Source organism: Madurella fahalii (genome assembly GCF_045866475.1).
Source record: "Madurella fahalii IFM 68171 DNA, scaffold_4, whole genome shotgun sequence".
Classification (NCBI taxonomy): Eukaryota; Fungi; Ascomycota; class Sordariomycetes; order Sordariales; genus Madurella; species Madurella fahalii.
The window spans coordinates 4,327,609-4,340,393 of NW_027263974.1; the positions used below are offsets into that span (position 1 = coordinate 4,327,609).

General features: G+C 54.0%; 4 protein-coding genes and 1 non-coding gene across 5 annotated transcripts; 4 read left to right on the forward strand and 1 right to left on the reverse strand.

Moving 5' to 3' along the window:
* Window positions 1-127: 127 nt before the first annotated feature.
* MFIFM68171_08249 (nitric oxide dioxygenase) lies at window positions 128-1,408 on the reverse strand (the record flags this gene model as incomplete). The annotated part of the gene is made up of 1 exon (XM_071063669.1): window positions 128-1,408. One exon carries the CDS (start codon window positions 1,406-1,408, stop codon window positions 128-130), a length of 1,281 nt encoding a protein of 426 aa, XP_070919770.1.
* Window positions 1,409-2,759: 1,351 nt separating this feature from the next.
* Window positions 2,760-2,832, forward strand: MFIFM68171_t116. Its single transcript has one exon. It is a non-coding gene; the product is annotated as a tRNA-Arg (tRNA).
* A 745-nt stretch (window positions 2,833-3,577) lies between these two features.
* On the forward strand, window positions 3,578-4,527 carry MFIFM68171_08250 (uncharacterized protein; the record flags this gene model as incomplete). Its single annotated transcript, XM_071063670.1, has 2 exons — window positions 3,578-3,795; window positions 3,861-4,527. The coding sequence occupies 2 exons, from the start codon at window positions 3,578-3,580 to the stop codon at window positions 4,525-4,527; spliced, it is 885 nt and encodes a 294-aa protein (XP_070919771.1).
* A 5,170-nt stretch (window positions 4,528-9,697) lies between these two features.
* On the forward strand, window positions 9,698-10,813 carry MFIFM68171_08251 (uncharacterized protein; the record flags this gene model as incomplete). The annotated part of the gene is made up of 3 exons (XM_071063671.1): window positions 9,698-9,906; window positions 9,960-10,583; window positions 10,645-10,813. The coding sequence occupies 3 exons, from the start codon at window positions 9,698-9,700 to the stop codon at window positions 10,811-10,813; spliced, it is 1,002 nt and encodes a 333-aa protein (XP_070919772.1).
* A 454-nt stretch (window positions 10,814-11,267) lies between these two features.
* Window positions 11,268-12,377, forward strand: TMP1 (Thymidylate synthase; the record flags this gene model as incomplete). The annotated part of the gene is made up of 2 exons (XM_071063672.1): window positions 11,268-11,401; window positions 11,462-12,377. 2 exons carry the CDS (start codon window positions 11,268-11,270, stop codon window positions 12,375-12,377), a joined length of 1,050 nt encoding a protein of 349 aa, XP_070919773.1.
* Between the last annotated feature and the right edge of the window lie 408 nt (window positions 12,378-12,785).

The window sequence follows — 12,785 nt, forward strand, 5'->3', positions numbered from 1 at the left end:
TAATTCCTCTAATTATGGAAATATAGTCAAAGAAGCAATTGATTGACCAAACCAAACTCCAAACCCCATCCGCTGTCACAAAATGCCGCTGTAACTAATGCTCCCAGCCCGCTCCCATGCGTCCCTTCTACGCGTCATCAGCGACGTCGCCAGTCGCAAACAATTCAAGGAAGATCCTGCTCTTGTCGACGCCCATGCCAACCAGTGTGCGCCGGATGTCAATCATGAATTGCTCGGGGCCGCAGATGTAGTACTCGGCCCTGGGGTCGCTGGTGAAGAGGTGGCGGTCCTTGTCCAGCTTGGCGAGATCGAGTTGCATGTCACCAAACTCGTAGTTGACGCCCGAGACGTCGTCGGCACCCACGCTGAGCAGGAAGACGTTGGCCGACACGTTCTCGTTCTCGCGGCAGATCTTCCGTACCGCCTCGCCAAACGGCTGCATGGCGCTGGAACGGGCCGCGTGGATCCACGAGACGGGCCTCTTCACGGCCGGCTGCTCTCCTGCCGGGGAGACGACGAGGCTGTCGAGGATGGCCTTGAGCGGCGTGGCGCCGACGCCGCCCGAGATCAAGACGGCCGGGACGCCCTCCTTACTGGTATCCGAGGGGTCCAGGAAGAACTCGCCTTGAGGGTGAGACAGCTCGACCTCGTCGCCCTCGTTGTACTTGTCGTGCAGCATGTTGGAGATGATGCCGGGGATGTTGTTCTCGACGCCGTCCTCCTTCTTGACGCTAATGCGGTAGTGGCCGGTCTTGGCGCTCCAGCCCTCGCTCAAGCTGTACTGCCTGCTTTGCAGATAGCCGAGCTGGGGCACAGGGACCTGCAGGCTGACATACTGGCCAGGCAGGAACTTGGGCAGCGTGGTAGCGCCGTCCGTCGGTTCGAGGTAGAAGCTCGTGATGTTGGTGCTCTCGGGCACCTTCTTGGCGATGCGGAACTTGCGCCAGCCGGCCCAATTCTCGGCCGCATTGGCCTGGTACATCTCGCCTTCGCGGTTGATGAAGACGCTTGCGAGGACGCCGTAGGCGGCGATCCAGGCGTCGACGATCTCGGGAGTTGCCGCGGGGCCCAGCACCTGGCCGATGGCTTGGATCAGGTACTTGCCGACAATGTCGTACTGCGCAGGCGTGACCTGCAGGGACACATGCTTGTGCGCGATGCGCTCGACGGCGTGTGTCAGCTTCGGGAGGTCGTCAATGTAAGTCGCATACCCCAGGACGGCGGCGGCGAGGGCGCGGGGCTGCCGGCCCGTTACCTTGCTGGTCGAGCTGAAGATGTTGTTGAGCTCCGGAACCTCGCGAAGTATGTTGTTGTAGAAGGTGGTCGTGATGGCGACGCCATGTTGCTTGAGGACAGGCGCCGTCGCCTTGACGATACCAAGCTGGATCTTGCTAAGGGGGGCAGCCATAACGATGGGGAATTTGCAAGAGTAATTGAATGCGTGTGTTGTGTGTGTGTGAGGGTGTGGTGTGTGTACGTATGGTATATGTGCGTGTGAGTGTTGGCTCAGGGGGCTGTTGTTGTTATTGTCACCAAGGGGGAGGCCTTGTTAAAGAATATATAACTTGTAAATTCGGCTCCCAGTTTTGCCAGTGGGGAACTGCGGGTGAATGTCGATGATTGCGATGTCGACCCGCTCCCTACCGCTGGGCACGGAACTGCTGGGTATTTATCTTGGTCCAAACACTCTTCCCACCCTCGGTCGACTTGTCGTCGTTTTGCTACATGGCCGTATAGGATCCGTCGTCTCGGTCGCCGCAGATTGCGGCGCTAGCTAGCCTCGACTGATAGCAAGGGCGGCTGTGGTACGACATCGTTGTACCGTAAGATCGGCGCAGAATCTGCATCTCCGAGGGCCGATGCCAGCTCTCTGCCGGATCTTGGCTACTTTGGTTGGAATTGACGCGCCCGCAATTGGCCCGGCTGGGCGTCCTTCGAATTTTTTTCGCATGCATAATTGCATAATTGCAGCGCCCGATTCGAGCGATCAGCTCACAATTGCTAACAGAATCTGCTGAGTCATCCGGTCCAGACAGTGCAGGCATCTCCGCGGCGGGATCACCCGCACACCCCGGGTTCTTGCGGTGCCATCTGGTCTTGTCCGGGAAATCCAGGCTTGTGTCTGGGCCCGGCGAGGGCCCGCAGAGCCAATAGCCGCGAGAATCCATGCCTGAGGAAGACTGTTTGGGCAGAGAGTCGTCTGATGGGAAATTTTTCAGGCCCTATCGCATTTCCAGAGCTCTGGGACACTGGGCGGAGCCAGCCGTGAACCTGGTTTTCCCATCGCCCCCCAACGCACCATCCCGACTTGCATCGCAGTAATGAGCCCACCAAATAATCACGCGTCATAGCCAGATTTAAAACACCCCTACTCACAGAGTCTAGATCAAGGCGACTTTTTCGGGCGTGAGCCATCCATCGGGAGGACCCAAGATACTGGTTAGTCGACATTTCAGGGTTAGGGTCATGTACCCCTGAACCCCACCTGAATCAGGGGATGTCTCGGGGAGGAGCCACATGCTGGATATCAATGTTCCGGGTGCGTGCCGTTATTTGTGAAACCCCTGATGGCACTTTTAAAGTTTTCCGGTTCTCCGGTTCTCTGTTTCTGCCACGTGCGGGCTCTTATTTCCCCGGAGTTCCCCTGACTTCGGAGTCCGGGCAACCCGGCTGAAACCTGACTCAGGTCCGCCGAATCACGAGGACTCGTCCCATTGCGGTTCAAAGAGACCTCGACATCCCAACTCTCCTCCCAACAAGGTCCGCTGGCGTAATTGGAAGCGCGTCTGACTACGAATCAGGAGGTTCCAGGTTCGAGCCCTGGGTGGATCGTGGCCTATGTTCATCGATTGACAGATGAACATTGGTCTGTGAACCATTCGTTTTTTGCCTCGTACGTAGAAGAACGAAATAGTTATGGGCACTCCTGCATTTTCAACGTCTAGGGCCGAGTTATAGAAGTTGCCTTTGGAACATCAAGCCCGTAGGTAGTGATTCTGGACGGATATGTTGAGTTCGCGGATCTGCTTTTGTCCAACATATTGCAAATTGTCTGTTCCTATCGAGTTTAACACCTTGCATTACCTTTGTGTGGTTTTTAGAGCCACTGCATATGTTCAGATCTCCGAACTCACTGACTTACTATAAAGCTGGAATTTTGTCCCTCCATGTTCCCAACAAGGTAAACAGACAGGGTGTCCTGTCGGAGCCCAGCACCCTTAATCCATATTCACCTCAGCTCAACCGTTTCATATCCGCTTAAGGTGCTCTTGTTGATGCCGTAGTCAGCCTACCTACTCTAGAGATGCCGAGCTTCTGACCGGTCGGCTTCTGACCGGTCGACGTCAATTACAGCGTCATCTTAATAAATGCTGGCCAAACGCGCCGAGGTATAAATACCAGGCTCCCTTGACACTGCATGTTACTACTCTCACCCACCGCATACCGTAGGTTGAAATGGGAGAGGCTTACTTCGTATCCAGAAGTTGTATTTGTGTTAAGAAGGGTAAGCTTTTACTTCAAATCTTGCTATCTCCGCGACTTTTGAGCTTGCCCACAGTAAACAACACCGTGTCCAATGACCATCGAGCTCCTGAGCGACCTGCTGTTCACGCCCCTACAGGAAAACCAACAGGATACGACACGTAGCCTTACCAGTAACAGTATGTCGGCCACCAACATCATAGCCATCAGGATCTTAAGAAACGACATGGACGTGCCTCCGGATATCTCATCACTAAAAGACCTCTTCGAGCAATTAAAAGCCGCACATGGTAAAACCCCCACCGAACTAGAGTACGCCGTCAACCTTTTCACAGGCCTCTCCCCCCTCCCTTACCACTTCCTCCTAACGCGCCCAGGCTCTTCAAAGCCCTCCTCCACCAGCCGATCCCCCAGCCCCTTACCCCCGGCCAAACATGGATATCTACCGCCCCCATCTACGGTTGCGTGCATCACCACAACACCACAGCCGAGGACGACTGGTTCGCCGACGCCCAAACCGGCCTCCCGGCCCTCCTACACATCCTCTCCAACCTAAACCCAAGCAACAGCCCCACTATAACCAAAATCGTCTGCTTCGGCCTCTCCAGACCGCTCAGGTCCCACTCCCGCCACGTGAGGATCCTGCAAGCCATCCAGCATTGCCCCCTCGGCAACTCCCACATGCCCATATACGCCCACTATGACAACCCCAACCGCGCCCCAGCCGAGCTCCTCGGCGTGCAGGCTACTATCCTTCCCGACCCCGTCGAGGTCGCCAGATTGATCGATGACGCCACGCTGGTGCTGGACGCCGGGCTGAATGGTGCTGTGCTGCAGGTGATGATGCGGTTGGCGGTGACGCCGGCTGTGGTTGTCAAGTTGTTCCGGCACTGGGTTGATGGCGATGACAGCGGGGGGTTTGAGCCTGTCACTAGCCAGAGGTGCCGTTCCGCGTACCGCTGGAGGTCGTTGCTGCTTCTGTGGATGGTTGTGTTGATCGTGAGGGTAACGAAGTTGATTATGGGCCCGGGAAGGGAGGTGTGAGGACAGTTAGAGCTGTACTGGGGGAGGGGGATGTGTAAGTTTGTACTTTTCGCTGGTCATTCGACGAGCGGATAATTACTGACAAGTGGTAATTAGGGCGAGGATGCAACGGTGGCTTGAGCAGTGTTATGCTGTCAAGTACCGCTGGAAAAGCTCGGGGTTTTTCGTCATGTTCAATCCGGTTTTGTATGCCAGAACCCCAGACGTGTGAAACTCGCCGGTAAGAGGCCGTGGCTGTCTTTGCATGATCCGCGTGTTTCTCAAGTTTTAGTGTAGTCTAGGGGATTTGGGTGACCATCCGATTGCCGAACTTGACGAAACCGCGAAAGCTACCTTAGTTATCCCCCCACTCACCAGATTTCTGTTAACTCAGTTGGCAATGACTGAATCTAGTTAGGTAGGTAATCGGTCTAACAGAGATTCTAGGGCAACGTTCGAGCTGTTGCCGAGGGTCGATATAGAACACGCGGGTGTGAAAGCGCGTAAGGTGCGTTGATTTGTGGTCCAGAAGAGTGGATATGGTAAGTCCACCAGCTTAGGAAATAAATTAGGTTACATGACTTTGTGAACTTTACGGTGTTTAGTGAAATGAGATTCTGCGGTGTGTTCTTGTACGGAGCGGGCGAATGCGCTACGTCGATGTAAAATAAAAGCAACAGCCTTGCTACAAGCTTACCTGCCGTTAAATGGTTCGTGACCGCCGCATTGCGATCTCGTTTTGCCCAAATGTTTGGCAGGGGAACGGCGACGTCATCTGTCATACTTAAGGTGCAATTGCTGGACAGCAATTGCGGCGTCGCTTTCGCGCGACATCATCAAAGCGAAGATATTTCTGGCGAGAAACAGCAAAATGCTCGCCGCTGAAAACCCCGTCGATTCTGTTACAATAGAGGTCAGCGGCCACGAAAATCCTTCCTTCCACTTAGAGCGGTCGAAGTTGCGTGGAGGAACTGGCGAATTGATCACGAGTTGAACTCAACCCTCTTGGGCTCAACGGGCGGTAGGGACTTTACTTTGGATTGCAATCTCTGGCCTGCTCGTGAGGAAGATTTGCAACCGGATCCTGGTAAGCGACCGAGCGGTGGTAAGAACCCTGAGAAAGACTCGGATGTCTCTCTCACTCTCGCACTCGTCCATTGCGTCAACGGCAAGAAAAATGGCTGGTGGAGGAGAGTTGCCATGGAGTTGTGAGAGCGGACCGATGATGAGTTGGTCGCACTGGTCCCGGAAGGAGTGCTCCGCAATGTTTTTCTGTCGCATGATGGCCTCGCAGATGTGGCGTTTTGTCGACAGTATTCGGGTCGCTAGCTGCTGGGCAATGGTCGTGATCAATCTGTTGGCATTGCTGAGATCACCACCCCCCTTAGAGAAAAAGAAGCTTGCTCCCAGTATGCCCCGTTCGTGGCAGATTCTGACGACTGTACGAGCGACCGTTGACTTCCCAGTGCCCGCTATTCCACCCCGCCCAGTTGATGCACTTGTCGTCAAGGCTCCCAGGCCATTAAGTGATTTCTTGGAGAAGCTCTGTTCAGGTATTCAAGAGACAGGTTGACCCATTCTGGTTGTGGAAAGAGTTGAAGGCTGCTTCCGCCGCGACAGGGAGTGCTGAGAGAATTTCGTCCAGCGCTTGCATTCTCGGCGTGTTTCTTGTCGATCTCTTCTCGTAGACGAGTGAGCGCCTAGTCTCCCTCGCCGTAAACAAATAAATAAAAGAAACAAAGATAGAAACGTCAAGCTAAAACCTCCTCAGACGCTGAACTGCTGACTTGATGATTCCATATTGATTATAATTAGGTAGGAAGACATGGAACTGATCACCGAGGTCCGCCCACGCTTTGACGGTGCTACTCTCCCCTTGATGCGGACTAGTAAATAACGCGCATATTCTTGACGGTGATGATGTTGTTCTCGAGCAGATCAGGCGCCTGACTAACGGTCGAGACGTACAGTGGGCTGAGAGCACGCATTGTAGCCAGAGCTGGAATAGACACTTGGTGTATTGGCTTGGCGTTCCGGGGACGGTCAGTGTAGTGATACGGGATGGGGGTTGGTAATGTTGGGATAGGATGGGGAGCGACTGTCTGCGCCACGCAGAAAAGATCAGGTACACCTGAAGTTGCGCAATATTGAGCCGAATGCCAAAGTCAGTCTACCAGAGCGTCACTTCATCCATTGCGCCGCGTTGAGGCGACCGCTGAGCCTCAAAGGCAAGCTCGGGCCCGACCGTGATAGCCTACCAGAGTTGCATATAGCCTTCGATTTCTACATCACGCCCTGAATCAAATCATATAGCAGGTGACCTACCGATTTCTTGCAAGGCGTCGCTTACCTTGCGAACTTCCATGTATCCACTACTGTACCCACATCACCTGCCTGTAATCACAGCCGGAGCCGGCATCGCGTCCCTCGCGCTTGCGCAAGCTCTGACGAAATGCGGTATATAGTTCCGTATCTATGAGTGTGACCAATACCTTCACGCAAGGTCCCTTGGATGGGGCTTATCTATAAACAGGGCTGCTCTGGAAAGTTGTCTAATGGATGATTCGATCGAGTGCTATGCTCGATAGAGGTTGATCCTGGACAGATGCCTACCAGTGTGTTATTCTTGCATCCTGATAATGTTCTGAGTTGTTCTCTTAAATAGTCCAGCTAATCAATAGAATAATCACCAGACACTGGAAGCAGGTTTCTCAATCTCGAGACAGCAGAGCCTTGGCTCACCATCCCGTCCAGTTTTCGCCGCCATGTGAACCGCGGGAAACTACGGGAACTGTTGATTACAGGCGATGATGTCAATTGGGCGAGAAGGTGGTTTCCGGCTTCAAGCCCACCGAGGATGGCATCTCCGTATCTTTTGCCGACGGCGCCGAAATTGAAGGCTCCTTGCTAGTCGCAGCAGATGGCAGCTGCAGTAAGATTAGGCGACTTCTTGTAGGAGACGAACTGGGACGCCTGAACCAGCTGCCAGCACACTTTTTGGCCATCACCGTGCGCTTAACGGAGGACAAGCACAATCGGTTGTTTCATCATCTCTTGTTTTAGGGTAGCCATCCTGACACGGGATAATTACTACATGTTCTTTGCGACCCTCTCCACGCCAAAGGTGAATGGCAACTATGAAACAGAGACCCCGTACTACGAGGCGCAAACTCGATGTGAGCTGGCTTGTCAAGGGGCCAGAAGACGATGCGCCGCTAGCAAATTCCGACCGGATTGCCAGATTGAAGTTTATGGCAGCGGCGGGAACCGGGTTTCACGGCGTCTTGCGAGAAATTGTCGACGATATACCTGATGATACCGAAGTCCGCAGTATCGTCTTGGCGGATTGGCCTACGGTACTCTGGCATGGCTTTGGCGGTAGGGTCACACCGTCTGGGGCGCGGCTCATCCTATGACCATGTGTAAGTGATCATATAATGCGCAACTATCATTCTACAACTCGATGCTAATCAACGCCAACTCGTATGTAGACCGAGCCGAAGCAGCAAACCAGGGGTTCACGGACGCCGGAAACCTCATGCAACAGTTGAGGCTACGGTATAATGGCGGCAAAACTCGCCAGGAAGCACTGGCCGAGTATGAGACCGAAATGATGCAGCGGGGCCGCGAAGCCCTACTCCTGAACCAATATGCTTGCTTGAATGCGCATGATCTTCGTAATTTAACAGAATATAGCCCCTTTATTGATAATTAGTAAAAGAACCGGCCGATCTGAGCCCAGATAAGCTGTTTGAGAAGCTAGTCTCTAGGTTGGTGGATTTTGTTCGTACCATAAGGTACCTTTACAGCGTTTAAGGCCTGATTGATTGCCCGGCCTGCTGAAAGTAGAAGTTCGATGGCTACAACGTAGGATTTCTTTTCGAATGTATTCTTGCAAAGCAGCTATAATTCTATACCAATAGCTTTAAATTTATATTTTTGATAAGTTACGCATAACGGGAAGTATACATAGCGCTTAACTGTCTCTTCTACCACTCGTCAGTCAGCTACAGAACACCCAGCAACTTATTATCCGTCTTCAACGTAGCTCCCATATCCTTACCCCCACAAAAACAGCCGTGATGAACTTCATCATAATTGGAGCTCTTCCGGGTTAGGCCGCTAATTCTTCAGCCCCGTCTAGGCTTCCCATTTGAACATTGGTAACTTTAACATATTCTTCGCTTTCGCTAACGTAGTTTACGACCGAAAACTGCATATTACCAAATGCCACACATTATCATGTATATACATCTTACCACACACATGTCCCGCTTGGCGCTGGTGGAAATGCCAGTTTCCAGTATTTCCTTTAGTCTAGTTAGAATGGAAGATGACAATCTTGGATAAACATCGATAGGGAAGTAACCGGGAAGTTGGCTGGCACATTTCTTTCCCGGTATGGTGATACACGCCCCCAATGCGCCGTCCGAAGCCGGAAAACCTATTCCGCGAATGTGGTCTTTACGCGAGGACACCTCCATAAAACTACCTTACCTACCCTAGGTAATTTACTCCTTTTAAAAGTGCTTGCTGTCGTGTCCCGCCCCTCGCTTGGCAACCCCATAGTTGCCAGTGACCGTTTTGAACGGGTTGCCAGGATCCCGAGTGCACCAGTCGGAGGACATAGATAATGTCCAGTCAAATTGAGTACAAGCCAAATCGAGAGAACCGACAGCAGCGAGAACGATACGGTTGTGAGTTCATTGGCGGTGGCACAACAAGCCCTGAAACACGGCAGCGTTGGGCGGCGGACCCTAACCCGAGCGGTTGCCTCAGTTGCCAACGCACAAGCAACACGCCAGGTCTGTGCTTCACACTGAGATCTTCGTCATTCAAAAAGGAAGTGCCCAACCGGCAATAGGTTGCACTATGCGAGCCTTGCTCCTCGTCTTTGTACGCTGAACAAGGGGGATCAGGTGCCGAGCCGCGAAATTCGGTCATGAGCATTAATTTATTGTAATTCCTTTGCGAACCCACTTCCTCGTGAGATTCCAAGCCCCCGAACCCACCAATAACGTCACTGGACACCGGTCCCATGCCACCAACGCAGGAAGCCTCGGGCGCTAACGAGATCGTTGCGGCACATTCCATTCCCAGAAAGTACGGCCTACCGCGCCGCTCCTTGCTTTCCTTGCCTCCCGGATGCTGATTGTTGGTTCTAGTTAAACTGGCAGACCTTCTCTGAAAGATGGCTGATAGCGGCGGCCTGCCTATCCGGCCGGGAGACCTTGACGGTTTCTGGGACTACGAGAAGCATGACATAATTATTAAAAGGGCCAAGTTTTTGGTGAATGGCGACTTGGAGGTGCCTCACCACATCAGGGAAGCGCTGAGGATTATCAAAGAGAGGCAAAGGAAGAACGGCGGGCCAACATGGTCCAAGGCGAACGAGAAGGAGTAAGTCCCCTTAAGCCCATGAGAGGGGCTGCTAGGCTGATGTGGACCCGTAGGATCTGCCAAATTGTTGATCAAGTAGCGTGGGACCTTCACGACAAGCAGATATGGAAACGGAGTCCGAAGCCGTCGCCTGATTCCGATCCTTACGAATTGACCAAGAGGATCCTGATAAGCGAGTCCGTCTTTTATGGCAACGACAGCGAGTCCCCCGGCAGCCGTCTTCTCTACATGATCAGAGACGCCAGGAAAGATCCCAATCCCAAATCATTCTTGCATCAACTGAACCAAGCCGGCGTGACCATCGACAAGGTGGTCAACTTCACCAGGAAGACGTTACTGGGTGGCGATCCGCAACACCTCTCTCTACCATTACGGCTAGATGAAAGGAGGGAGCTTTTTGTCGCTGACTTGGCGAGGTTCATGAGCGAGATGCGAGGCGGCCGTCGCGGACTCCCTCACGCGACCTACGAGATCCCCGCCAAGGACGACAGCTACATCGAGGATGCAATCATGAAAATCGATAGCCACACCCTTGTCTTCGACACAACACTCAACAGCACCATCCTTCAGACCATCCAAGAGGCGGGCTTTAAGCCCGGTGTAATCATGATGCAGCTAACCTTCTGGCCGGACGGGGCTGACGCGGACCCTGAGAGTGCGAAGAGTGTTTCCCCGATGTAAGTAACGGTCGCACCGCGCGTCATTTGGGAGATGGCTGATCCGTGCCCTTTGCCCTAGGAATTACAAAGTGTACCACTGGCTGAGTGAGCACTACAACGTCTTTGCACGGCACCCGGGTAGCGGCTTTGTCACCTGCAACCCGACAATCTACATCCTCAAGAAAGACAAATCCCTGGGGGGGACGCTGAGGCGGTCCCTATCCCGAGGCGATCCTAAAAAGGGGTGATGGAGATATCGCCTCCCACAATCCATGGGCATTCGATATACGGATCAGGATCTATCGTCTTTCCGGGGTTCTCTCGAGCAATAGGTGGCGCCGGTGCTGGAAGAGGTTGCTTGGATGGAAGGAGCATTGTATAACATACCTTAATAGTTCTTGCGAAGACATTACCAGCATTGATCCAGCTGGAGTTGAGTCCGGTTTTTGACGTGACGGAAACACAATGGTGCCCCGCCAAGACGGCCGCAGCCCCCACTTTGGCGGGGGCGGGGTCAAGAACAAAGCGTAAGGTAAGGTAATTATCGGTCGCGTCGACGCGTAAATGGATTTTGGACCGCGTTTCCGGGACATATCCCACACCCAAACGCCGCTACCTCCACGTAAAAAGGCTTCTAAATCAGCTTAAGAGTCGGCCTACCATTAAACTACCAATAGAGTAGCAGTCCAGCACGATTCCACAATGACAGTATCACAAACCGAACCGCCTGCCGCAGCACCCGCAGCAAAACCCTCCTCTGCCCCGCGACACGAGGAATACCAGTACCTCGACCTGGTGCGCGAGATCCTCGACCAAGGTGAACTGCGTCGCGACCGGTAACATCATCCTTTTGCCCTCTCCGAATAAAACCACCACTAACTTCCCCGGGTCTCCAGAACTGGCACAGGGACCTACTCCATCTTCGCCCCGCGGCCCCTAAAATTCTCCCTCAACCGCTCGGGCACTCCGATCCTCCCGCTCCTCACGACAAAGCGCGTCTTTACCAAAGCCATCATCGCCGAGCTCCTCTGGTTCATATCGGGCGATACCTCCTCGCAGACGCTCTCGTCTCAGGGCGTAAAGATCTGGGACGGCAACGGCTCGCGCGAGTTCCTCGACAGCCTGGGGCTGACGTCGCGCGAGGCCGGCGACCTGGGCCCCGTCTACGGCTTCCAATGGCGGCACTTTGGCGCGACCTACATCGACGCCAAGACGGACTATTCGGGCCAGGGCGTTGACCAGCTGGCGCGCATCATCCACACGCTCAAAACCAACCCGTTCGACCGCCGGCTGGTCCTCTCGGCGTGGAACCCGGCCGACCTGCCCAAAATGGTCCTCCCGCCCTGCCACATGTTTGCCCAGTTCTACGTCAGCTACCCGTCGCGCCGCGCCCGCCGCCGCGCCGACAACCAACCCCCATCCACAGAACGAGAACAAGAACAAGACGAAGAAAACGGGCCCGACCACAGGCCCCAAGGCCACCTGCACTGCCAGCTGTACCAGCGGTCGTGCGACATGGGGCTGGGCGTGCCGTTCAACATTGCGAGCTACGCGCTGCTGACGCACATGGTGGCGCACGTGTGCGGGCTGGTGCCGGGGAGCCTGACGCACGTCATGGGCGACGCGCACGTCTACCTGAACCACGTGGGCGCGCTCGAGACCCAGCTGGGCCGCGAGCCCCGCGACTTCCCCGAGCTCGAGATCACCCGCCGCCCGGACGACGAGCGAGGCATCGACGGCTGGATCCCGGACGACTTCGTCATCAAGGGCTATAACCCGCACAAGGTGATCCCCATGGAGATGTCGGTCTGAGGGCGTTTGTGGGGTTTGGCACGGGTAAAAGCGGAGGGATGGGAAAGGGAAAGGAAACGGTCGTAGTGGTAACGACGGAGCACTTTGCTGATATACGCAAGTGGGTCCATCAATAGATTCGTGATAAAAGTAGATGGCTGCGGGTACTGGGCGCTTGGATAGCAATACAACGTGGATTTTTTACGGGGAGACGGTTCCTATCGTACGAAAAGACACCCTCTTTCTCTCTCTCTCCCCTTTCCTTTCTTTAGTAGTCGCCGAACCAGGTCTGTTTCCCGCGCAACTGCTGCGACGTCTCATTCAATGACAAACAAAAAACAAGAGTTAGCGTAGTGATACAGAATCGCTATAGTAGATTTCACTTCAACGCATTATGGGCGCCAAAACCTCTAGCCATGGATTCATTGC